Source organism: Mesocricetus auratus, unplaced genomic scaffold (assembly GCF_017639785.1).
Source record: "Mesocricetus auratus isolate SY011 unplaced genomic scaffold, BCM_Maur_2.0 Super-Scaffold_100041, whole genome shotgun sequence".
In the NCBI taxonomy this organism is placed as follows: domain Eukaryota; kingdom Metazoa; phylum Chordata; class Mammalia; order Rodentia; family Cricetidae; genus Mesocricetus; species Mesocricetus auratus.
The window spans coordinates 4300270-4327319 of record NW_024429218.1 but is presented as its reverse complement, the minus strand read 5'-3'; the positions used below and the strand labels follow the sequence as shown (position 1 = coordinate 4327319).

At 47.1% G+C, this 27050-nt stretch overlaps 1 protein-coding gene across 3 annotated transcripts in view; it reads left to right on the top strand.

The window, feature by feature from the left end:
• Positions 1-27050, top strand: part of Arhgap10 (Rho GTPase activating protein 10) — a 252142-nt gene that overhangs the window by 90294 nt on the left and 134798 nt on the right. For 2 of the 3 annotated variants that reach the window (XR_005872780.1, XM_040734822.1), the window contains exons 4-8: positions 2928-2999; positions 11413-11514; positions 17718-17828; positions 19518-19622; positions 25288-25417. Coding sequence is in view for 2 of the 3 variants with exons in the window: in XM_040734822.1 (XP_040590756.1) it covers positions 2928-2999; positions 11413-11514; positions 17718-17828; positions 19518-19622; positions 25288-25417 (520 nt within the window). In the remaining variant the exon portion in view is untranslated. The remainder of the gene's footprint in view (positions 1-2927; positions 3000-11412; positions 11515-17717; positions 17829-19517; positions 19623-25287; positions 25418-27050) is intronic. The other variant, XM_040734823.1, reaches the window with a different exon arrangement.

The following is a 27050-nucleotide window of genomic DNA, read 5'->3' as shown; positions in this document are numbered from 1 at the left end:
TCTAGGAAAAGTCCTGCCCTCCTCCCTCTCCCTCCTCCCTCTCCCTCCTCAGTCACCTCTCTGAAGAGTGGCTGTCCTCAAGATAGTTACTCCTCAAGGTATGATCCCCTGCTGTCTGGCCTTTCCCATAGATACTGGACTGGATCTACCCAGGGTCCTATAAATTAAGACACACTTAGGTGACATCTGTTCCACTTCTGGCTCTCGTATCTAGATCTCTCCTATTCTGTATCCGAATGACCTATAGATTATATATTTTCTGCAGAGGCTGGCATCCCAGGAGAGAAGCCAGGTCCCAGTGCATGCTGGTATAAAAGCTGGCATTCTAGGAGAAGGGGCCATCACTCATTGCATGCTGATATAACAGGTTGGCAAATGTTCACAGTCCCAGAAATACAGGAGAGTGTTCAGAGTCATAGACATCTGAGCCCACGCTTAACAGACTGATGCTCACATGGCAGACCCCCTCCTTCATCTAACATCAGACTCTGGCTCATCACAGGCGCTGTTCATGGTCGCTAGGCTCCTTTGATTTTGTGCTGATGGTGGGTCAGGTGGAGCAGAGCTGTTCAGTTTATGTTGAGCGGGAACCCCAGAAGAGAAGGGGCTACAGTTCCAGTATTCCTTTCACGGTGATGGTTCTCCTAGTACCACAGGCTGCTGCTGCTGGACCTTTCAGCATATGGACCTTTGGAAGCCGTTAAGGATCCAAACCGACGGTGCTCTTAGGTAGCTGTTCGCTCATACAAAATCTGGTAGCGATTACAGATATTTCCATTTTTTTCCCCTGTACTCAGTTGACTTAGCTCGTAGATATGTCTGAAATCTGCTTGCTTCTTTTTCGTGTCTATAATTGCGTGAGCCAGCATTATGTCTGGTCTCCTGGAGAGCCTTCCTGGGAAGAGTTTCTTTCTTCTTCCAGTTTCCCCACCGCTAAGTCCTTTGCTCAGAGCAGCAGATTCCCAAGAGATGCAGTTATCATTCTATCAGTTCTTTGAAGATGGCTAAGGAGCCACACCAAGGATACCGGGAAGGGGAGTCGTATGATACTTTATTAGAGAGAGAGAAGTCACTTACATGAGTAGCCGAGAACTGAGCTCAGCGCTCTGCTGGTCTCCGACTTTCAACCACAGCCCCAAGAGAGAGCCTGAGCCCTCCTTCTTTGACCTTTATCTCTGCCTCTCCCTCATGTACCTGTGCTGTAGGTACTGTGAGATCTCTACCTACAATTCCCCTTTTAGTCTAAAGAAAGATTTAGACTTGAAACAAATTGTCTCAAACATATATAAAGCATAGAAGGTGCTAAACAAATTATAATCTACCTTTATCGTATTTTAAGCATATCTATCCCATCTAAACCCTAAACTTTTCTGAAAGAGATGCCCAAGTCCTTCCAATCCCAACCCTAAAGAATTGAAAACTAACCCTAGCAGGTGTAAATTATCCTGTAATATCAACAGTAGGGAAAGGGGGCGTAGTATTCTCAAAATTACTTCCTGCTGAAATGGGATGATGATAACCTCATGGGATCCTGTGGGAAGAAAATGTTAGTGTAGTGAAAGTCTCAAGTGAACTAGCTACAACATTTGTACCGAGTCTCTGTTTGATGGGAGGTGCTTGATTGAAGTTCTAATCTCGATTGAAGCTCTTGTCTGAGACTCTGGCCAGAGTGTAGAAGGTGCACCATATCAGTTAATTAGTCGGGAGGTGTGTAGAGCTCTCTCCTTCAGTGTGGGGTGCTCTCCCGCTCGTCACTATTTCCAGTCACATGGTGCTACATGTTCAAGATGGAAGATGAACGCATTTTCTCTGTGCCGACTGTTCTTTTCCTGTGGGTCTGTGTTACCCTAGCTCTTTTGCAATTAAGTAGCAATGTTTCTTGTGTTCTTGTGTTTGCAGGGATATTTACATATTTTGTATTTACCTTGTGTTATGAGTGTTTACCTTAGCAGTAATCCTTATGTAATGAGTGAATGAAAAAGAGCCTTTGGTTAAATTAAGAATCCCAAGGCCAGGGAGAGAACTTGGCCTGGAGAACAGGGGGGTACCTCTGTTTGATTTCCTGTATGTTCCTTTTAAAAGCATTTGACATTTTTCCTTTGTTTTAAGCTTGGGTCCCCCTCCCCCTTTTTTTGAGGGGCTTTGTAAGAGGTAGATGACACATCCTTGTGTAGTGTTTTAGGGTCCTTCCATCATTCTGGATATTTCTGGATCTTGGAGTTGGAGGCTGAGAAAGCCACTGTTGAGTAGTGTACTGTTACCCAAGTGTGCTCTCCCTGCATTTGCAGCATTCTGTGGCTTTGAGTAAAAGCCCAAGAGAGTCAGAGTAAGATGTGAGTGAGTCTGTGGTCAGAGTGTGTGTGGCCTGCCGTCTTGACCCTCCCTGAAGCAGTGCTTGCCAGCAGGGCCAAACACTTGCTCTGGCTTTTGCTTGAGTCCCCATGATTCCGCCCATGTCCCTAACGCACTCTCCACTCTCAGGAGGACAGGGGGTTGTTGATGGTGAAGTCAGATGGCTCGTATTTAGAAGATGTGCACGGTTCTGAGTTCTTTCCTTACTGTGTGATAACCAGGGAAGGAATGCAATTGAATTTTAAATTTCTGAGGAGGAGGTGATCTCAGACAGAAGTGTTATGTAGTGGGTGTCATAGAGCCCTTTGTTTACTGATAGCCTTTGTGCTGTTTGAGGAGAGCTGTGGGCTGCGTTACATGTTCTGTGCCTGCTGCTTCAACCCTCTCTCCTGAAAACACTTACAGACGTGTAACTCTTTAATAGGTTGTACAGTGCCGTAGTTGTTATCTTGGCAGAATGAGGCAAACCCGCTAAATATGTTGATCATGTTACTTCTGGGTGGAGCGCAAGAGGAAAATGAAATACTATGTTTTTCCTAATACTGTGTTCTTTTGTTATTACTCTTGTTCTCTAGGCATTAAGTGTTACCGAAACCCTGATTAAACCCTTGGAAAAATTCAGAAAAGAACAGCTCGGAGCGGTAAAGGTTTGTGTCTAATTTGAGCACACTTGTAAACAGAACATTCTGGCGCCTTAGCTGTGACTGTATTCTTTACTCACATTTGGCAGAGTGGAGGGCATGCTGGGGTAGACCATCTGTTGTTTAATGTTTTAAATGCACTTTTCCCCTTCGGGGAGGTGAAATTGAAAACAAAACAAAAACACCTGGATGGGTAGTAAGCCATCTAGTAATCTTTGGCTAAATCTTGACAGGGAGCTTGCATTTCTTTCTCTGGATGGAAAGCTGTCTGCTAAAGTCACCACTGTGTGTGCATCTCTTGTTGCTTGAGAACTGTGACTGTGCTAGGCTTTGGTTAGGGACACTGCTCCCACACGATGCCGTGGAAACTGGGAAGAGGTTACTGTTGTTGGGAGGTAATTTCCTCGACTCTAGCAAAAAAATTACTGAGCTTCTATTATGTACAAGTGTTTATTGGAAGAGTGACCTACAGCCTCACATTCAAGGATCTGGGATGTAGCCAGCATTTCCCGGAATAATACAGCAAGCAGCTTTGCCATGGGGGCGGGGGGGGCTGAAGATATTGGCAACTTCTAAAGTTTGTGATATCAGCCTCGAAGTTAACCTGGAGAAATCATTTACACCCATCCTTTTCTCTTGTAACATGAGAAGAAGAAGTACTGTTAGTGTCTTGTTGACTGTTCTTGGCCTAGAGCAAGGAGAAGAGAATTTTCTCATCTGTCACAGTTCTCTGCACAGCGCTGGGGATGTGAAGGGTTTTTCCTTTCTCTTTATGCTCGTTAGATAGTGAAAAAAAATCAAATGCTTTTGGTACAAATAAATCTTGTGCCCAAAAGCTATAGATAGGCACAACACACACCAGTCTTTTTGTTTGGTATTTATAGAATCTTCTTCAGATTAGTTGGTATTTCTGTTTGGCCATATAATGTACAGAAAGACTGTAAGTTGAAGGTAGTGGGTGTCATCAAGGGTGCCCCGTGCCCTGCCCCTTCTCCTGACAGTATATGAGCCACAGCAGCCACAGCAGCTCGTAACTGCAGCAGGAGATGGGGTGCACCTTCCACTCATGACAGATCCTTGCCTTACCTGTGAGATGAAGGACCCAGCACCCTTCTGCTTTCCTCTGGTGTGTGATATAGAAATGAGTACCTTACATTGGCATGGGTTTTGGTTTAGTGATACAAATTTAAGGTCAAGTTTGTTATCATATATATATATATATATATATATATATATATATATATATTTCTATTTTTGTTTGGGGGTATTATGTTTATGCTGCTTATTTAAAAATGTAATGTATAATTAAGAGATACAAATTAATAACAGTCGAGCTTATAGTCATGTTAGTTAGGTTTTCTAGATGTATTTCAGATGGACAGGTAATCCTCAAACACTTCAGAGACATACAGAATATGGCATTTAAAACTTTCTTTACAGTGAGACACATCTGCTCCTGGCAGCACCAATTACTTCAAGAGGGTTATGGGCATCGAGGAGGCTCCCATGGAGTTTGCTTTCAAGGTGGCAGGACTAGCCTTTTGGGCAGGAAACTGCTCTTGACTGGACTGCTTGACTGTATAAACTGGACATGCAGGACCCATGGAGGAGTGACTGTTGAACTTGCCAAGATAGGATGGTACAATCCTTCAGGGTTCCCACTTCACAGAAGAAACTGCCAGATGTTCTACAGGACACAGAGGGAAAAGTGACTGACAAACTGCCAATACAGATGGAGCAGTTTCAGACTTCCTGCTTTGCTGAGAAGTCTGCCAGACACTCTAGGCCTGTAAGCTGAAGATGGATGCCCCAGTGTTGCAGAGGAACCTTGTGTGAATGTCCAGGCAGCCAGATGTCTCTGTCATTTTTAGAGTTTTGGAAGTTGCTTGCAATATACTTGCTGTTTACTTAGATAATATTATATCCTTCTGGGGTCTTAGATGGAGTTGAAGACTAGATATAATTATAGTTTTCTGAGGTTACAATAAAAGATTAGTTACATAAAAAACTTGGGACTCACAAAGATAGGATAGTAGATGATGGAGTATTTTCTTTAAAATTTCCAAATGCAAACGGACTGGGTATTGTAACATAATTCTTGCTTGATACTTGTTTTGTTATGTGTAATTTTACATTGTTGGAGTTGGAAAACCTTCCTTTTTAATTAGGAAAGGGAGGAAAGGGAGGAAAGGGGAGGAAAGGGGAGATGATATGGGATGCCCCTCTGTGTGCTGTGAATATGTTTTGTTTCCATTGCTTAATAAAGAAACTGATTTAGCCAGTGGTCATGCAGAATGTAGCTAGGCAGGAAATCCAAACGGAGATAGAGAGAGAAGGAAGGCAGAGTCAGGGAGATGCCAGAGCATTGCCGGTAAGCCACGACCATGTGACAACACATAGGTTAATAGAAATGGGTTAATTTAAGTGTGAGAGCTAGTCAGTCATATGCTGAAGCTTAAACATGCCTCTGTTTCATTGGCAGGCACTACACTAATAGAACATTCATTTCATACTTCAGTTAGATGGTGGGTGAGGGAGCGCAAGGATTATATTACTTTAATGTAAGAGCGATTTAACCAGTAAATTGCCTTATGTTTTTATTGTCCATTTTCCCCAGTGTGTTGTGTACGTTTCTTTCTTCTGTTGCTCATTAGTAGAATCTTCTCACAGTGCCTTTCCTGGCTCCATGCCTCCTTCACGAAGTTCCGTGTTGTTTGTTCAGCAAAGCAACTTGCAAAATCAGGGAGAAATTGCTGCGGTAGTGTGATGTGTGACTCAGGCTGGGTAGTGACCAAATGCTATCCCGAAGGCCCTTTTCTTTGCGGTGCCATTGTGTTTCTGACTGTAGGTTTTGAAGGGTTTAGCTCCATTCTTGGTGAGTACAGCATGTGGAGTGACTGTCTTGTCTGTTGATGTCCCTGGGAGGACACGCCCTTAACAACTGAATAGAAGTGGTTTCCTCTGTAATACAGTAATACAGAAATGGGTATGTTTTGCATTACATTACTAAACCTTCCAAAGACTGTGCATAATTTTTCTTTATCCTCTAGAACCTTCTACCTTGCCTTATCATAGAAGATGTCTAGAAAAGTGCTTATTTGGTTAATAATAATTGTGTAAGAACCAAACTTGGAGTTTAGGTACCTGCTCATGTGTGAGCGTGTGTGAGCATGTGTGAGTGTGTGTGAGCATGTGTGAGCGTGTGTGAGGGTGTGTGTGTGTGTGTGTGTGTGTGTGTGTGTGTGTGTGTGTGTGTGTGTGTGTGTGTCTGTCCCTGTCCCTGTCTGGTGTCTGCTTTTGGGACACCTAGCCTTGTTGTGACAAGCATGTACTTGTGTTCCTTTGGTGAGTGTGCTTACATGGGATAAAGCCCATAGTTTGCGGACTGTTTTGACAAACATCACAGAGCAGTTTTCATGTGGAGATGAAAACAGCATATTTAGAAGTTGGCTGCATCAGAGTTTGGAGATGTCAGGGTCAGCATTTTATCTTGTCTCCTCTTCTCTTCCCCTGTGTTGGTTCCTCCCTGCTTGCTCTTCTGTGAGCTCCTGGTTCCATCTGTGCCTGCATTCTCTAGTTTCTAGAAGCCTAATTACACGTTTAACTATGGTGTAAGTGTAATCTAAGCTGCTAGGTGGTTTCTGTAAATTGGGCTTTTAAAAACCTCTGAGGTAGTCCTGAGGATTTTGTTCTGTTTTGATGTACCTGCCTTGAGTCATGTCTGTTGGGTTTGGGCTTGTTTCTGTTTTGAACACTCTTCTGTGTTTTCGTGTGTGCCTGCTGGAATCAGACGTGGGTCGAAGCCCATTGGCCTTGGCAAGACCCTGGGTGCTTCTGGCTGTGCTGTGGTGCTGTTGGGAGTTTTCCTCAAGGAGGGCTTCATTCTTAGCCCCTTCTCGCTCTCTTCCCTTTTTCTGTGCAGTGTTGGTGTCTACTGTGCAGTGTCCCCCAGCGCATGTCAAGCTCGCTGGGGGCAAAGCGCATTGAGTGAAGGGTGCAGGTGCCAGTGGGAGAGCCCAGCATTGTTGTCTCTAACGCCTCACCAGCCAGGTGATGGTGCAGACCCGGCTCTGCACCAGTAGTGGCAGTGGGCTAGCAACAGTAGCCGCAGTGTGCTAGTGTCAGGACAGATGCCGTAAACTGTCCTGACAGACGATTCAAACGACCTCGGAGAGAGCACAGTTCCATTTCACCCAGTGGCCCCAAAGCATTTAAACACAGGACGAAGCTTACAGTCATGCTTTAAAAATGTTTCTTTCCAAGAGTATATCTAATGAACAGACTTACTAAAAACTGACTGGCCCTGATTTTGTAAATAAGTACAAAATATGAGCAGAACCAAATCTGCCCAACTAGCTCATCGTGCCAAGTGGTTTGGTAAAGTGGAACACTACTTAATCCTATTACGTCTCCCTTTAGTTACAAAGCACGTAGTTGTGTCTGTCACGTGACACAGTGTCTGAGGCCCAGGGACACACAGTGAATTAAAGTACTGGCTAGCTGTCAGCAAGTCTGTGGGAGAGTAAGGAAGGGGAGGGTTAGCGAGGATGAGCTGTGGAAAATGGTGGGGTATGCTGAGTGAGGTCTGTGATCTGCCCCGCCTGGCTTGGGAACACACTCAGCCCCGTCAGGGAGACGGCTTTGCTCCTGCCTGCGTGAACTGTGATGTAGGGCTAGCTACTTGACGTGCTGTCCCGTGGTCCCCTGGTCTGTCTCAGGAGGCAATTTTGAGATGTAAAAGAATCTTGAACCACCCACCACGTGTCAGGTTCGGGGCCTGATGTGTGTGGTTGCACACGTTAGTATCCTACCTTCGGCTTGCCCCCTCATCTTGCCAAAAAAGAATGGCTTGGGGTTTTAATCCACTCTTCATTCTGGACTGACTATGATTTATCTGCCCAGCTGTGGCACACGTTACGTGAATCCACAGCAGGTGTTCTCGTGCCGTGCGTCTCTGGTCAATGTTGATGTCCTGTGACGCCGTGCTGGCTGAGTCACTTGCCCTCCTCACACTGGATGAGGAGCCAGGCACTGGATTGTGTGGGAAGAAAAGCTGGACTCCCTTCTCTAAAGGAAGGCCGAGTATGGACAGAGGGTAGTTCAGGGAGGCGTGTGCATGTGTGCGCTCACGCACGCACGCACGCCGCACGCACGCACGCACGCACGCACGCAAGGCCACCCTGGATGGGCAGGGAGTGCTTCCTGGAAGTGGGTCTCACCTGGCGGTAGAACCTTGCTGGAGTCTGGAATGGGGACAGAGCCAGCAGAAGCCTGCTTAGCTGGAATGTGCAGGGTGGGGTGGGGATGTCTAAAGAGTGCCTGTGATGGTTGCTGCCTGTCTTTGGGGTCCTGTTTCCAGTGTGACGTATAGTTCACCTCCTCATTCAAATAGAAAGAGAACTGAAATCCCCTAAGAAAGTGTTTAAATTCTCTAGACTGCTCAAATGTTTAAAAGAAAACCTGTTTGCTTCCCAAGAAAAGTTGCAAAAATGTAGATAACTACACAAAGATAGTTATGCTACAGTAAATGTAATAATAATAATAATTTAAAAAAACTTCCCCCTTCCAAAAGAAAACACAAACTCTGGGGCAATTCACAGATATGCTCATATTTTTATGACTTCTTCCCTTTTCTGACGGAAATGTAAAAATGATGAAATGCCTTTGACTTGAGAATGTTTGGTTCTTTTCGACTGCAGTTCCCCTGATTTGCTGTTTACTCCGTTAGCTGGTGTACTGGACACTTTTTGAGGTCTGGAGGATCTCTCTGGGCTTCTACCAGTTGTTTTGCTTAGATGGTCTTTGTTTTATTTTGAGATGTGATGACAGTCTTTTTATTACAGCTTCATATTTAACTCATGACTCTTTCAGCCCATCTGGAATTAATTCTGACATGGGTGGGGTTCTGTTTCTGGTTCCCCAGTAAACAGTTATACCAACCCAACTAGTTAAGTAATATATTTTAAAATGGTGTGCTTTCTGCAGGGCACCTTTGTTTGTATTTTACTTTTTCTTTCTGTGGGCTTTTTTTGTTTTTGTTTGTTTGTTTTTTGTGAGATGGTGTTTCTCTGTGTAGCCCTGGCTGCTCTGGAACTCACTCTGTAGACCAGGCTGGCCTGGAACTCACAGAGGTCTATGTGCCTCTGCCTTCTGAGTGCTGGGATTAAAGGCGTGGGTCACTGCTTGACTATGTTTTATTTCTTAGTAACTTTTACGAGTTCTGTTAATTTTAGTTGTGGGTCTTAGGTTCATGACTTTCTTCTTCCATTATACATTTATATTGATCTTATTTTATCCCACACTACTATTTTAAGTCATATCTCTACTTTTTTTACATGTGTAATTTTATGACAGATTATAAGGTAGCTTCCTGTGAGCCATATTTAATCTGTAAACAAAGTTTACTTGGCTTAGTGAGTTTTATAAAAACATGACACACGTGATAGGCTTGTATCTCACGTGGAGACAAGCCCCCACCTTGGAGGGCTGTCGTCTGGCATTGACAATGCTCTTCTTTCTTCAACCCTTTTTCCGGCTGGACACCCTTCACTGTCCTACCGACTCACTCAGACTCTCAATGTTTACAATGTCCGCGTCCTGAGAGAGAACCGCTTGCCTCTTGCAGTTGACTTGAACTCCAGGATGTTGCTGCCAGTTTGTAGTGTATCCGTCTCCTGTGTACTGTTGCAAAGAGCGTGCTCCATTCTTACTGGTTGCTCCCGACTGCAGTACTGAGGACTTGTATATTTTAGCACAAGAAATGGCTCGAACACAAAGAAACAAATATGCTACAGCCACACTCGAGGTAGACACAGGGAGAAATAATTGTCTGAGTGGAGATTCCTGGAGCAAATGCTCTGGCACTTTGGCAGCCCAGTATTTCTCCTCCAGTAGGTGCGTGACCCTGGCTCCCAGATCAAACTCTTAGTTAAGAAAGCCTTTGTGCTGCTTTTCTCTCCCATCCCCAACTTTACCCACAATTCACATACCTCCTGTGGTGATCTGTTGTTTATGATTTACTAAAGCTTGCCTGAGCATTCAGAAAGCAAAGTCAGCCTCAGGCTATAGAGATCAGGCAGTGGTGATACAAACCTTTAATCCCAGCAGCCAGAAGCTAGGAGGTGGTGGCACACACCTTTAATCCTAGGACTCAGGATTAAGAGAAAGACGGGTCTCTGTGAATCCAAGGCTATCTAGATCTATACAAGATTTAATCAGTCTGAAAGAGAATTATAGCTCACACCTTTAATCCCAGGACTCAGGAGAGGTATGTAAGTCAGTTTCAGGATTGAGAAGGAGGCATTCGCTCTCCCGACATGCTGAGGAGAGGCAGTAGTTTGAGGCTTGGTGAAGAGCTTGTTTTAAGGCTTTTCAGATTGTTGGTTAGAATTGGGAAGATCACCAATTCCCGAGTCTCGGCTTCATTGATGTGGGGTTCATTTGTGGTCTCAAATGCTGAAGCAGAGGCTATGCTGTCCCAGGCCCTCAGAGCTCAGTGGGACATGCATGCCAGGATGCAGAAATCACAGTTTTTGTTTCATCTTCCCCTAAATGAGAAAACCCAGTCTAGAAAATTTGACTAGGGTAGTTCACTGTCTTTGATTTAGAAAAAAAAATAGAAAAATAAGGAAGGGACTTTGCCTGGGGCGTGATAGGGAGTAAGGGGGAGTTTGATGGACATTTTTTTAACATCACAAAGATGTAAGCTTAAAAATGTTGTCAAGAGTGAATTGACTGCTCTGCCGTCCTTACCCTCAGACGCTGGCTTACTTGCTTTCTCAAAATGCTTTTACAGCCAAAGCAAAGTCTAGCTGTAGGCGGTACCCAAGAAGTGTGTGCTGAGCTAACTGACTGTCAGTATTGTGTTGGGGCCTGTGGACCACTGATGCTGTGCTAAGTGGCATCTGAACCTCGTAAGGTGGGGAAACAGTAGCAGTTCTGACTAGAGCGTCATTCTCTTCAGAGCAGACTATTGATGGCTGTCTTCACTGAGATTCTCGGATTATTAATGAATAAAAATCTGTGTGGCAAAGCTTCCTCAGCCTGTCACGAATTTCATCTCTGAGCAAAGTCCCGAGAAAGCCTGTTCTGTAAGTTCAGCCTCTTAGGTGGTTTTCTTTTTTGTGAGAGAAGAGTGAGGTAACGTGAAGACTTGAACGCTGTGAGCAGCGGGAGTCGTGTTTCATGGTCCCAGAGCCGACTCTGATCAGAAGTGCAGTTCAGGGGCAGGCGGCATGGCCTCAGCAGTGTCCCCACATTTAGTGTCCCCACATTTAGTGTCCCCGTATTTAGTGTCCCCACATTTAGTGTCTCCTTACTTTCTTTTCAATGCTTCACATTTCTGCCTCCAGTAGATCTGACTGTGCATGTGATTTGCGTGTGCTGTGTGTAATCATCATTGTCTGGCTTTGACTTGTAGGAAGAAAAGAAGAAGTTTGACAAAGAGACGGAAAAGAATTACAGCCTGATCGACAAACACTTGGCTCTCTCTGCCAGGAAGAAAGACTCACATTTGCAGGAGGTATTCTTTTTCACGTTTCTCTTGATATCTGCAGTATATACCTCTTTCTTTTTAAAAAGCTACTTTACTTGTGAAAACTTTTCACCTGAGATTGTACAGGCATGGCAAAAACATACTGCCCTGAATAAGAGTAGAGTTCTGTGAAATGAGGCAACAATGCATATGTTTTCCAGTGTTGATTAAGTTTGGATTCATAGTAGTCAGTTTTGGGCTCTGAGTTTTTCACAGGAGCAATGTTAGTCAGTGTCACAAAGAACTTACACAGCCAGGTGTGGTGGCACATGCCTTTAGTCTTAGCTCCCAGGAAGCAGAGGCAGGTGGAGCTCTATGAGTTTGAGGCCAGCCTTGTCTACAGAGCAAGTTCCAGGACAGCCAGGGCTACACAGAGAAACCCTGTCTTGGAAAAACTAAAAACAAAACAACAATAAAAAACCAGTAAACCCCCACAAAACAGAACCCCACACACTACTTTGCAGGGACTTTCCAGGTCTTTTTGATGAGCTGAACTGAATGAGCTCATGCACTGTTTCTTGTATGTGATAGCAGGGTTAGTCTCCGTGAGTGCTGAGAGATCAGGGGTTCTTGTAGGAAAGAATAGATCTCTTCTATTTGTGTCAATAGACAGATTTTTATTTTTTTAAAAGCAGTATGTAGGCAGAAAGGAATTTATATCTTAACTCTCATTTTCTCCTTTTCTTTCTAAATTTTCTAGACTTTTTCCCTCTTCCTCGTAGGCTTGAATATTAGCTTCAGTTATTTATAATATGAAATGTAGGCTTTAAGAGTCGTCTTAATTTTTAATGCATGTATGTGTGTGTGTGGATATGTGTACATGAGTGCATGTGCCCATAGAGGCCAGAAGAGAGTAGCAGGTCCTCTGGAGCTCGGAACTGAACTTATGTAAGAATTGCATGCACTCCTGTTTCAGAAAAAAAAATTATTTGTCCTTGACAACACATGTGCACATTCGCACACATAGACCCCACCCACCCCCAGGCCCCCAGCATACACCCCTGATACCACCTATACACACACCCCACCACACACACACACACACACACACACACACACACACACACACACACACGCACGCATGCACGCATGCGCGTGCATGCGATGTAGGATCACATATGCTCCCTGTTTCCCCTCAGCTACTGGGACCTCAGTACCTTCTCTTAAACACCCAGCCATCTCCTGAGCCCCAGCTCATAGATTTTGTTAGCAATAATGTGATAGGCAGCTGAGGCTTGACACTTACCAACGGAAGCACAGAACTGCCTTCCCTCCCTTTGTTTGTTTTTGAGCACACGTGCATCTGGGTGTAATGTCCTACTACGAATGCATTACCCTCCAGATGATAATAGTATAAAACCCAGCTGTGTGCTTTGCTTACAGACCGAATGTGTGCATACCTCGTTGGTTTGACATCTACAAGTGACATTTTCTTTTGTTTCTTACACCTTTGACATTTGGATGACGTTTAGTACTTTATAGAGAGAAGATAGCTTTTATATCACTTAATCCTCGCTCCATTGCCCGAGGCAGGCCTCTGCCCTGTCTTGTTGCCTTCTGTGTAGGAAGCCGGTGGCTGGGTTTTAGGCTGCTGCTCTTTTCACCTCTCTTCCCCTATCTCCACTTTCAATTATTCCAAGGCAGTTTTAATCCCGCGGGTCAGTTTCCACATCACTCTAATTAGCCATCTCGTCCCGAATGCTCCTTGTGCGTAATGTAGGCGGTATCCTCAACTCCCATACTCCCCCTCTCCTCCATCAGCCTGTGGCCCCTTCTCACGCCCCCTTTCTTTTAAAAGCCCTGCTGATGGGACCTCCAGAAGCATGGGACCCAGGACCCCAGGCAGGTTTCTGGCTGGGTTCTTTGCATTTGTTCTTCAGGCTGCCTGGAATATGATTTTATTTTACTAATTTGGTGCGTTGGTATAGGCACACACTTGTTCCGACCCAGGGGTCTGCTTCCTTCAGGTACTGTCCCAGATACCCTTTACTCGGGCCCTGTGTGAGCAAAGCTTCTTCCAGCCATCCGTCTGTTAAGATGAGCTCCTTCCTCGGCTTCCTGTTTTCTTACCCCTACTATGCGTTGTTGCATGGCTTCTTTCAGTGGCTATACGTCCTCTGAAGGATATACTCTTGCTTTAATTCTTTCTGCCTAGAAAGTACCCGTCAGAGTGAGGTTTGAATGAAGTACAACAGGATGTGTGAACAGTGAGGCTATACAGGTCATGAATTTCAGGAGGCCCCAAGATGAATGGTTTCAGTTCCATTTCAGTTGAACATGTTTTCTCTCTGTTTACTCTTCGTAACCATATAGGCTCCCATCTGAAACAGCCTTCTCAAAAGGGACGAGGCATTTAAAGAGGAGAAGGCTTGGTTTTGGATTCTCATTGCTTTTGTGAGCTGCTAATGTGTCTGTTCTTCAGTGACTTGACTTTAGCCCAAGAGATTAGTTAGGGTTGCTGGGGATGACCCTGGGCAGAGGTGTCATTCTTAATTCAAAGAACAGAACCTTGCAGTGTGTTCTGTGCTGACTGCTTTGGCTGTGGCGTGTTCACACCGTGCTGACTGACTACTTTTTATTTCTGCTAGGAGCTGCTGCCCCTACCCTGTGGGTACCATACACAAGAACTTCCACCTCCATCAGTGTCTCTGAATCCTAGGGCAGGGCAGAAGAGTCCATTTCTTTTCTTGGCTTTTAATGTTTGTTTTCCTCCTGTAGACAATTTAAATATCCCTGGAGAAGTAACACTGAATAATTTTATGTGAGACTCATCTTCTGTCTTCTACTTGTGTAGAGCTCTAATTGGGTTATAAAATGCAGTTGTTTATTAGAAGCTAATAACTTTTGCTTAGTGTACGTGCTAGTCCATCTTGTGTTGCTGTTACAAAACACACATGGACGCACAGTTTATAAAGAAAACAGATTTATTTAGCTTGTAACTCTGGAGTTCTGAGACCGTGACATTGGCATCCGCTTGGCTTTGATATGAAGGGCTTCACCGTGGCTCTGTGTCTAAGAGACCAGGGAGGTTCCAGACTCCTTAAAACAACCTAGTCGTTTGGGAATCCATCCAATTCCATGATATCTTCATTAGCCCTTTCCAAGACTCATGCCTCCACGCCCTGGTAACCCCGTAGCAGGCCTTATGTCTTGACGAGTCCATCACCCAAGTGTGCCACATCAGAGGGAGGCCAGGGTTTCCAGTGCACTCAAGTTTTCTGGGCACATGCAAGCTACATCTAAATGATAACATGTGGGAGAAAGTCAGGGAGTGCATTTTAGACGGGCAGGGTGGAGGACTCATTCTGTATCCTAAGAGCAACCGGAATATTGGGGCGGCTGCGTAAGTTACGAGCTGAGCGTGACCTGGACCATGGTCACTGGGTCATAAGGCACATGGCCCAGTAGTTCTTGGTGTTCAGAATGTCAGAGGTGGTGACAGGGTGACCAGCAGCGTGAGGGGCGGGCCACAGCAGGAGCAGCTGAAGGTTGGTCCCATCTGCATGTGATAACCCCCAGTGACAGTGACATGAAGGAGCCGTTCCTTACCGTGATTACAGGGTCTAACTGTGGGTCACCCTGTTGATAGGCTGAACAATCAGATTGACTACTGGGGACATAGAGTCATGATTTCAGGTGGAAACTTTTATTTTGGTAACTTTACACTGAAACTTTATTTTGCGTAAAGCATCTTAATTAAATACTAGACAGATATTAGACTTGTTTCAGAAACTTCTGACATTTTGCTGTAAACTGTTTATCTTCTAGTTAGTTTTAGCCATTAACTGTCCAGGGTCATTGGCTCAATGCTCTACTTGGCGGTGCCGCCATTCCCCACTTGTCTCCAGAGCTCGAAGGAGCCCTTTACCTGTGAAGCTGCCACTCACCCAGGCTTCCAGCAGCACTGCCGTCCTTTCTGTCATCCTGCTTGTCTATCTGGGGCATTTAATGTATCTGGAGTTTGTGGTTTTATGTCTCATGTGTGGCATTTACTGTGAGAGCCTAACAGTTCACCCGTGCAGGGTAGCATCGCCATAATTTGCTTCCCTCCCCCCTCCCTCTCCCCTCCCCCCTTTCTTTTTAGACAGTTTCTCTGTGTAGTCTTGGCTGATCTGGAACTTGCCGTGTAGACCAGGCTGGCCTCGAACTCACAGAGATCCTCCTGCCTCTGCCTCCCGAGTGCTGGGACTAGAGTTGTGCGCCACCACTCCCAAGCTGCTTCCTTTTCTTTTTAAAGCCACAAAGTTGCTGTATAGCCTCTAACTTGTCCCCTTGCCTTAGCTTCCTGAGTGTTGAGGTTACAGGTGTTCATGTTACCAGTATGGTTTGCCTCCTTTTGTAATATTTCATTATGTGTGTGTGTGTGTGTGTGTGTGTGTGTGTGTGCACGTGTGCAAGGGGGAGGAGGACATCGGGTGTCCTGCCTGACCTGTCACACAGTCTGCCTTGTTTCCTTGAACCTGAAACTAGGCCACAGGCCAGCAAACCCCAGCAATCCTCTGCCTCCACCCCACAGAGGAGAAAATGCAGGCATGACCTGTTGGCCGGTCTGCATGGCACACTGTGCTTCTGAATAAGAAGCAGGGCCCAGCATGCTTGTGAAGTCAGAGCACTGAATTCTGAGGAAGCGTGAGTAGTGTGCAGCCGGCCTGAGTCTGCACTCCCCGTGTCTCCTCTCATGAGGAGACTCTGCAGGTCTGAGCGCCCGCTCTTCAAGCCCGTGTAAAGTGTTAACGTCACAGTCCATAGGCTTCCACTGTATAAGTGGTTGCTCACATGCAGTGAGACTCGTTTCCTGGAACCTTCTCTGCAGTGCTTTATCTCTGCATCTTTTATTGACCCACAGCGCTTGTGGTCCTGTCTGGGGACGCCCAGTTATGATGACAACCCCTCCTCCCAAGCTTGTGTTACAGGCGCGTGTGTGGCCACACCTGACATTTTATCTAGGTTCGGGGTCCCCGTGTCTCCTCTGTAGGCATTTCTACCACCAAGCTAGCACCCAGCTGTTGCATTTTTAGAGGCAGATTATATCCTATTGTTTTCCTAAAGCACATTTGTCCCGTCCTTAGAAACTTGAGTTGCTTCTACCTCCGAGCTATGCCCTGTCTTTTTGAGCCATTGCTTTCAGATATTTTGCGTATGTACCCCAGAGTGCACATAGTGGGTGATAGCATCTTCCACTTTTTTCCACTTTTTTTTTTTGTGGAGTTTTTGAGACAGCCCTGGCTGTTCTGGAACTCACAGAGATCCGACTGCCTTTACCTTCCAGCTGCTGGGATTAACGGCGCACACCACCACTGGCTAGTGCGTCGTCTGCTTTTTATGGTGTTCGCGCCTGCCGTGCCGTTTGCCGTGGTGAGCATGCATGCTTGTTGTGCCTTCGCTCGAGCACAGGGATCTCAGTTCCGCCTCGCCCTTGCCTCCCGCCCAGCAGGCAGCCCCAGAGCGGTGTGAGGCGGCCTCTCCTTGTGGAGGCCTCTCCTTGAGCTTCCCTCAAGGCTAATCTTCTTTGCGTATGCTGCCCATCTGTGCAGCTTTTTTTATTTTTGAGACAGGCCTAGATGAAGGCTTGTTGTAAAGTTGTATCGCTTGATGCCTCTAAGGGTGTCTTCCAGGATGAGGTTTCCCACTGCCCTGTCTGACACTGTGCACCTTCTGCCCTGCCCAGTGAGGCAGCATAAGTTGTGTTGCTGTTTGAGTAGTCTCCCGACCAGCTGGCACCCCCCTCCCTCCCCGGGCCCTGGGGATCTGGATCATGCCCATCTCCACATGGGCCTGGAGTCCTGGCTGTCATGCCCTAAGTGTTGCTCCCTCACCCCTTGTGGAGGCGTCTGCAGCTTCCCTGTCTTCCGCAGCAGGCTGGCATCACTCTTCGAGGGCTTGCTTAGGAGAGTGAGTGCTGTTGGTGGGACTTGGGACCCAGTTCCATGGCGAAGTGTACTCCTCAATCTTCAGTCTGTGGGTGACAGGAGGGTGTTCTTCAGAGTCTGGGGAGAATCATGTCGGACTTTCGCGTGTGCTCCTGCGGCAGGAGAGTAGCAGCGAGTGAGACACCAGCGAACACTCACAGGTTCTAATACAAGTTTGTAAAAGCAGCGCACCGCGGGTTGGAGTTCACTGACCTGTGGTGTTGAGTTTGATAGACAGTTCCCCGTCTTGGGGTCTGACTAACGGCGACTGTTTTCATACAGGCAGATCTCCAAGTGGAGCAGACCCGGCAGCACTTCTATGAACTCTCTCTTGAATATGTGTGCAAGCTGCAGGAAATCCAAGAAAGAAAGAAGTTCGAGTTTGTGGAACCCGTGAGTAGCAAGTTGGCGGTGGATCCCTGTGAATAGTGTTGTGAGACACAGGACGAGACCCGCACCTAGGTTCGGGTGGACACAGCTAGTCAGTCTAGGAAAGCACCAAGCTGAGGGAAGGGCCTTGTCCACACTGCCCCGTGAGTGGGGACACTTCCTCCGCACGGTCTCACGCTGCAGTTGACACAGTCTTTATGTAATCATCTGCCTCAGCAGCACACGTGAGGGACAGGGCTAATCTTCATGAGGCAATGGTTTTCAGTTTCTTTAGAGGAAGTTTGTTTAAGTGTTCTCTTGTTTCAAATTTTACTATTTTAAGTCGTGTTGCAGCATTTGAAGCAGTTTTGTTAATGGCTGACCTTTATATTTATACCGGAAACACTAGTTTCCACATTTATTTTAGCCTTGTGTTTCTGTATGTGTGTCTGTGTGTGGGTATGTGCGTGTGAAAGCAGGTGTCTGTGGGGGCCAGAGGTATCGGCTCTCCCTGGAGCTGGGTTAATAGGTGGCTTTCCATTCAACATGGACGCTGGGAATTTAGCAGAATGTATTCACTGAGCCATGTCTCCAGCCCCCAGAGACACCAGTTTTGTGATTATATCGATGTCTTCTAATAAGTTCTGTTACATATAGCATATATAGGGTGTGGATGTAAACATCTTAATCAAGTGCAGATGGCATTTCATGTAATGGGTTTTAACAAAAAATCATCTGATATAATTTTAATAAAGACTGAGTTTTCCCCTTGCTTTCTCGAACTATAATTCAGATACTGGAGTTGGCCCATTATCCTCATGGTGAGAAATAACACTTAAACAGTCAGTTGGGAATAGCAGAATCACATAACCAGAGAGAATTAGCCCTTACAGTGTCCCTTTCGTGCTGAAGTGATTATGGTGCATGTCACCTTGTTCTGAGTGCCACATTGCTCACCCTCGTTCTGCGCAGGAGCTCAGACACACACTCAGGCCACCCCAGGGTAGCAAGAAGAGGAACGGAAGGGAAAGTTCAGTGCTGTCAGTGTCCCCACAGCTGACTGACGTACATTGATACAGCCTGGCCGTTGGACATCGGGTGTTTTTTATTGTATGTGTCTTGCAGCATTCTGAAGAAAACGAATTCACGATTTTAAAATTCTTTTCCCCGATCACTTTTACTTTGGAGGCATGCTCACCGGTGGCTGGAAGCAGCTGCATTCTAGGAAGGGGCTCTTGGGAGTTGGTGGAGAACTAAGGGCTTAGTTACTGATGGCCCCCTCCCCGGTCCCTGGGCACGCACTTGAGCACCTCTGTGGCGTCCCTCTGTGGTGTCCCTGGAAGAAGGTGGGCCATGCTTTCACCGAGTCCACCTGATGTTGCACGCAGTGTTCAGGTTCCTGTTCTAAGCGGCCAGCAGGGTTCCCGTGACTCATGAGGTATCTATCAGTAGATAGTTAGAATTGGAGAACATTGCATTAAAAATGGTTTAGTGACGCTGGTATTTGTGAATAATGGCATTCTTCACTTTCAGCACAGACCAATGGATAGGTGACACGCTCTTACAGTTATTTCAGTTCTCGTGGCTTCTTCGAAGCTGCTTAGGTCATGAAGTCACATACAGGGAGATGTTGGGTGTTCTGTATGGTTCTTTTTTGCTGTTATTTTTTATTTTCTCGGTGTGCACTAATGCCCCCTTTCTCCTTTGTCTTAGATGCTGTCCTTTTTTCAGGGGATGTTTACTTTCTATCATCAGGGTCATGAACTTTCCAAAGACTTCAATCACTACAAAATGGAGCTGCAGATCAACATCCAGAATGTAAGGGAATGAAAGGCTTGTGCCTCCTGGCTGCTGCTGTTTGCTGCCCTAATGACCAGGCTGGTACCGAGAAAGTGGGGATGTGTTGCCATCTAGTGGTCAGCTCTTGGTGTAACAAACGTTCTCTTTAGCTAATGGAGGCTCCGGAAACTGCCCTTTGGAGGCTCTTCCTGAGCTGTCTGGGGGCAGCTCTCAAGGCAAACTTTATGTTATCTCTGAATGGTGTGTGTTAAGAGACTGCTGTCCTGGCAGTCTATCTCGGCTTTGGTGCTGACCGACAGTTACGGCTTTCCTTCCCAGGCTGGCCTGTGGAACTGCGCTCCTAATGTGTTGGTGTTCACAACTGCCTTCGCTTTCCTTGCTGTCCTGCGTGGGATGTGTGCTTTCAGCCTGATCTTGGAAAATGAGATTTAGAGAGTATTGCTAAGATTCTTTTAGGCTGAGGGGATGAGTAAAGCTCTTGCTATGGAACCCTGAGTTTGCATCCCCAGAACCCATGTGGAGTCACATGTGGTAGCCTGTGCCTGTAATGCCAGTGCTCGTCCAGCAAGGGAAGGCAGGGAGAGAGGACCCCCAGAGGCTGTGTATCGGCTAGCCTGTGAATGTCAGCCAGGTACGGTGGGGCCCTGCACCTAAGGTGACCTCTGTTTATACCTGTGGCATGCCAGCCTCCACATAAATGTGACCCCCCCTTATATGCTTCACTCAGTGTACACTCAGAAAACTAGAGAAAAAGGTTTTATTTGGGTGACAAATGCTCTTTCCAGTTAGGACCTTTGTTATCAGACACGTTCTCATAGAGTAGCTAGTGTGTTAGAGACCCAGTGTGATGTCTTTGTGACGTATGTGGAAACACACACGTGTGGTGTCCTTGTGGTGTGTTTAGCAGTTAGGTAGGCAGAACTTGGAACAGACCTGTCCATTAGTGTGAGCAGGTGCATTCTGTTGGTGTAATTTGCAAAATCACTTTTGTCTGTACACACGCAGGCCAGAGGCTGCCTCCCTGTCTGCCTCAGCTGCTGTCTACCTTGTCTTTTGAGACAGGGTCTCCCGTTGAATCTGGAGCTTGCCTGTTGTGTGGGGTAGCTGGTCAGAGAGCTCCTGAGGTCCGCTTCTCTCCTTCCTGTCATGCCATGACCTCTGCCCCTGCTGTGTGGCAGACGCCGGGATATACCTTTATGTGGGCGCTAGGGATTCCGATTTGCATCTTTATGTCTGCACAGCAGGCATGTCACTGGCCGAGCCATTTCTCCAGCCCCACAAGAATTTTTAATGAGATGATTTGTTTTTCAGCGTACCTTGTAGGCTATAAAACGCCGTTTGTGAAGAGCACCAGTTGAGAAGATTAGATTATGAGATGACCCTCACTTCCAGCTGGGTATACGATTGTAGGATTAGCATTTTCTCTCTAGACCTCACCCATCAGCTCCGGTTAGGACTGGTGTGTGCTTTGTGGGAGCAATGCAGCGTAGGGTCCCCCAATACAAACAGGGAAGACTTTGAAGATGGTGGATCACCGCAGATGGTAACTCCTTACATTCAGTTGGGCTGGTTTTGCTCGTCACCGAAGCACTTGGGAGGTGGGGGCAGGAGGATGGGATGTCAAGCCTCACCTCAGCTATGTAATGAGTTGGAGACACAGCTTGAGTCACACGAAATCCTGCTTAGGCAGCCCTCCCAACCCATTAAATATAGCAGAACATTACATGGCCCTGTAGCACAGGCCATATGTGACTGTACAGGCCACTTGCCCATGAAGCCATCTAGATTTATTCCAGGCTCTGTAGATGACAGAGGAACACATCAGTCTCCTGGGCTTTGACCAAACTGTCCTTACTTGCTTACGGACAGAAGTACTGTTACAGTGTACCATGGGGAAGAGGGCGAGCTGTGAGTTTGTGTATACCGAAGTAAGCCCAGGAAGACTTGGCATGCCAGCGGGACTGAGTCATATCAGCCATGAGATAATGAGGAGCAAAGCCCAAAGGCTTAATCTACAAACGTCACTCACTGACCTTGTAAATATGTGGATGAACTAAGAGCTTACACATTTGATAGCCGCACTCACTCTTTATTGTGGAGGAATGGGGAGGTACCTTTCTGTATATTGAGGAACCCAAGGATGTGCACTCATCAGCGTATCCAGCCGCCTCTCCAAATATCTGTTTCTGAGGCCACTTGGGTGCTGCTCTTTGGGAAGCTGTTCCTTCTGCCTCGCTGTTAGTGCCAAGGGCTCTTGTTATGTGTGGTCTAACCTCCTTCCCTCCCTGGGGATGGGAGCGAGGGCACAAGCTGGCCGAGGGTTCTACCGCTCCCCTTAACCGTCTCCTTGGCTGGCCTCCCCTCATGGGCTCAGGCAGTATCCCCCTTCTCCTCCCCAGCTGGTGTGCAGGTGTGAACCGCCCCGCCCCGCCCCGCCCCGCCCCTCGGAAGCCTTTCACATCTTGTGTGAACCAGAAAGCAAGAGAGTAGAGATGGCTTTTAGGAAGTAGGTGTTTTACCCTCAGAAGAGAGGAAACTGTATCAAAACTAAGCTTACACTTTTTTGATCCCATCCCCACAAGACTGGGGTGAAAGTCCTGGCAGGAGAAGCAGATTACTAGGAAGACCCTCCTTTGTGGTTTAAACAAGGCTAGGGATAGGTAAGAATGGGCAGATACTTTACCTCTGGTAGGAAATAATTGTGGGTTTTCACTAGCACAGCCATGAAATAATAACGCTTGCTGTCCCTCTGATCCTTACTGCGCTGATTCCTCCACTGTGTGTAGAGGGCGTAGCTTCCTGAACACAGGGCTGCGCAGGAAGGGAAAAATCTCTTCTTTTTTATTTTTAATTTTTTATTAACTTTTTATTTAAATTAGAAACAAGCTTGCTTTACATGTCAATCCCAGCTCCCTCTCTCTCCCCTCTCCCCCAAACCCCCATCCAATCCCCACTCTGCTCTCCAGGGAGGGTGAGGCCCTTCATGGGGGATCTCCAAAGTCTGTCATATGATCCCGGGCAGGGCCTAGGCCCTCCCTCATGTGTCCAGGCTGAGACAGCATCCCTCCATGTGGAATGGGCTCCCAAAGTCCATTTGGATGCCAGGGATAAGTACCGATCTAGTTAGTACCCAAGGCCCCAAAGATTGCTGAGGCCTCCTGTACTGACACCCACATTCAGGGGGTCTGGAACAGTGCTATGCTGGCCTCTCAGCCATCAGTCTGGGGTCCATGAGTTCCCCCTTGTTTAGGTCAGCTGTATCTGTGGGCTTCACCCACCTGGTCTTGACCCCTTTGCTCATCAGTCCTCTCTCTCTGTCACTGGTTTCCAGGAGTTCAGTTCAGTGTTTAGCTGTGGGTATCTGCCTCTGCTTCCATCAGCTACTGGATGAAGACTCATGTTTGTCTTTTTGTGACTGGGTTACCTCACTCAGGATGATTTCTTCTAGTGCCATTCATTTGCCTGCAAATTTCAAGATTCCATTGTTTTTTGTTTTTTGTTTTCCTGCTGAATAGTACTCCATTGTGTAAATGTATCACATTTTCTCTATCCACTCTTCAGCTGAGGGGCATCTAGGTTGCTTCCAGGTTCTGGCTATTACAGTCTCTTCTTGTAGACCCTTACTGGTGGGCAGTGCCATGAAGGGAGGAATTTGAGCATTACTTGAGTCCTAAGCCTGCTCTGCTTAGCTCAGTCTTAATGTTGGGCTAGAAAACGGGTCACACCTGGAGTAGCCGGGATCAGTAAGCTCAGGCCTTGGGGGATCATCCTGGCTGGCTACCTGCCTTCTCTGGACTTTAAAACTTGCGGGGAGCATAAGACTCTTGTTAAGGCAAGGGCTGAGATTTAGGCACAGCTGGCAAGCCTGGCCTCTGATGAGCGCTGTGACGGGTGTGGGCTTTGCTGTGTCTTCCTCTGAGACTGGATCAGCTGTTCCCTGGGATCTGCTGGCCCACTCTTCCTTTTCACCCACCTCCATATGGAGAACTCTTGAGAAGATACGAGGTGCTAATGAGGTCTGTCTGTCTGTCTGTCTGTCTGGGAACCCTACTTGGCTTATTTTGGTAAGGTTAAGACCCCCGTCATGCTGTTAATCACCCTCTGCCGTCCTTTGCTCTGTAAGTGATGTCCTGGGGCTGAGATGGGAACCCTGACTGAAAAATGGCAGTGTGGGCCTGCAGTCAATCGCTGCTCGCCCCCCGCCTCTGCGTGCTTAATTGGACGTGTCGTAGCTGCTGTTCCGTTGCTGTGATGAGACGCCATGGCCAAGACAACTTACAGAGGGAAGCTTATTTGGGTTTGTGGCTCCTGAGGGTTGGAGTCCTTGATGGTGGAGCCTAGGTGGCAGGCGTGGCATTGGAGCAGAGGCTGAGAGTGGCAGTCAAAGACACTTCCAGTGCCACACTTCCTCCTGAATGTCCAGTACCTCCCCAGCTGCGACTACTCAGATGCCAGGACAGTGAGGTCTCACTCCAGCTACGGCACTCGGGCCCTCTCCTCCCGTCCTCCTCACTTGACGTCTTTAAAGGCATCCACGTTCTGTTTTGAATCCTTTTTGTTCATGTGTTTTTTGAGACAGGGTTTCTCTGTGTAGCCCTTGGCTGTCCTGGAACTCGCTCTGTAGGCCAGGCTGGACTCAAACTCACAGAGATCTGTCTGCCTCTGCCTCACTGGGTGCTGGGATCAAAGGTGGACACCACCAAGCCTGGCGTTGTATTTTCTTAAAGGGCATACAAAGTTTTTTCTTACACATTGGCTTTTAATCTCTGGAAATACTATTCCTTTTTACATATGCTCCAACTTCCTAGGAGAAAGGTACCATTATGCCATCTTTTCTGTTTTTGTTTTTTTCCCCACCCTTATGGGCTTTGACGACCATTTTTATGGTAAGAAGGAGAGAGGAGAAATTTTACCTCTAGTTTTCTGTCTGAGCCCCTTTGCCCTTTCACATCAACAGTCTTTTGGTATTAACGCAATTATTTTTGAGTCTGGCTGAAAGAAATATCCATACACTGGGTAGTAACGACTCATCCGGATGGCTGTGGTCACTCTGTCGCTTCGTTTGCACGATGTGTTGAGCTGGTCCATTGGGCAGGTATTGGTAGGCCTGTCTCCTGGGTTTCTGAGTGTGGTTAGCCTCTCTAGATGCGTGGACATTGTTTGCTGGTGAGATCTTCCTCCTCGCCTTCCTCAGGGAAGTCATGTCATTTTCTATTGTAGTCACCACAGTCTGGAAAAATGGACACTGACTTTTTGTTAGCTTGCAAAGCATAGTTATTTTCAGATTTTTCGTGCTCAGATGACTGCCATAATAATAACAGCTTGGATCAGGGTGATTGTTGCCAACACCTTCTATTTACCAGGGAGATAGGTATTTTGTGGCTAATTTGCCTTTCAGTCTAAGATGTCACAAGTCCAGGAATTTCGAGGTGGAGAGGCTGCCCCTGGCGTCAACACTGTAGCGGCTGGTTCTGCTCCATTGTCTCAGCTTCTGGATTGGCCGTTTGGCCGTTTGGTTTTGTTGTCTTTGAATACAAACCTCAGTAAGGAGACACATTGGAAAGAATAGGCTTTTTTGAATTCTGCAGATTTGATTTTAGTTACACAGAGTCATTAAAATATATGCCCCTCCCCCCAAAAACCCCATAGAAGTTGAATTTACTTGTGTTTTTTTCTGTTTCAGACGCGGAATCGATTTGAGGGAGCCAGGTCAGAAGTGGAGGAGCTTATGAATAAAATCAGACAGAATCCCAAGGAGCACAAGCGAGCCAGCCAGTTCACGGCGGAAGGCTACCTGTACGTCCAGGAGAAAAGTAAGAAGGGCAAACACAGGTCGGGTGGCTGCTTAAAACCCACGCCTTCCCTCTGAGCCTTCAACACCCACGCAGTGAACAGATCTGAGCAGAACGGTCAAAACCGAACCAAGCCAGCCACTGCATCTGTCGGTGCAAGCACAGACTGTGGTTCATTTTTGAGACGTCTTACTGCGTAACCGGAGTGGCTTTGAACTCCCTGTGTAGCTCAGACTGGCCTCAGCGCACAGTCTGCAAGTTGTTGGAGTTCTGGCGTGTGCCGCTACACCTGGCTCCAGAACTCTTCTCATTTCCATCTACTAACTAACGCTTGTTTCTAAGGGCGCCAAGCTTGAACGCGCAGCAGCCAGAGGCCCCTGTTACCAGCCCCCGGCTCCCCGCTCCTCTTCTCACCCCTTATCAGTTCCAGCCAGTGCCTTGACCTTGTCCGCATCTCTGCGTCCTCCCCCACCTCCTCGTAACCCTGCTGCTCACGTGTGTCAATGGGGGCATCTTGTTCCCTCACGTCCTTCTGTGATAGGCTGTTTTTTTCGTTTTGTTTTGTTTTGTTTTTCGAGACAGGGTTTCTCTGTGGCTTTGGAGGCTGTCCTGGAACTCACTCTGTAGACCAGGCTGGCCTCGAACTCACAGAGATCTGGCTGCCTCTGCCTCCCGAGTGCTGGGATTAAAGGCGTGCGCCACCAACACCTGGCTCTGATAGGCTGTTTTTATTACGGCTATTAGCAAAGGGGCTAGAGAGATGGCTCAGCAGCTAAGATCACTTCTTGCTCTTCCCGAAGAGCCGGGTACAGTGCCCAGCACCCATACCTTGTGGTCCACGACTGTTCAAGGGGAGTCTAATGTCTCTGGCTTCTCTACTCACATGTACCCATTCACATAATTAGAAAGAAAAGTCTTACTAGATATGAGGAGGACTGTAGATGGATATAGAAAATATTGCTACATAGCAGTATTGTACTCATAGCAGTGGTCTTGTTTTGTGTGTCTGATAACAAAGTACGTGAGGGCTGATACTGTGTAAAGAAGTGACTTGTTTGGCTCATGATTTTGGGGTTTGGGAAGGGTCCCATGGCTGCATCACAATGTAGCAGCGTGGAAAGGCAGTTTGCTGCATGTATAAGGGGTGCTTCACTTTAGATAACCTGCCCCGGCCTGAGGAGATGGCTTGGTTTGTAAAGTGGCTGGACCGCAAAGCGAAGGTGAGGCCCTCAGACCCGCCTCCCACAGCCAGGTGTAGCCACGAGTGTCTGACCCTAGTGCTCGCTGTGCAGGCATAGAGAATGGCTGGTCCTTGGAGCCCCCTGGCCCGCCCGTCTGGGCGGCTGGTGAGCTCTGGGTTGAATGAGAGACCTTGTTCCCAGAAGAGACGGGAGAGCGTGATAGTGGGAGACACCTGATGTCAGCCATGGCCTCATGCGTCCGTGGGCTCACACACTGAGCCTATGCACTCACACACTCTCGCCATGAGAACTAACCCACAGAGAGCTCCCTTAACCCTTGGGGGGGGGTGGTGTCCCATCCCCCAGTCAGCTTCATGTCGCTAGGACTGGGGCTGCCCCACGCGGCGGGTCTCTGCACATTTGCTTTGTTCAGATACAGTTGGAAAATTAAAGAAACGAAAATCTCATTCAGA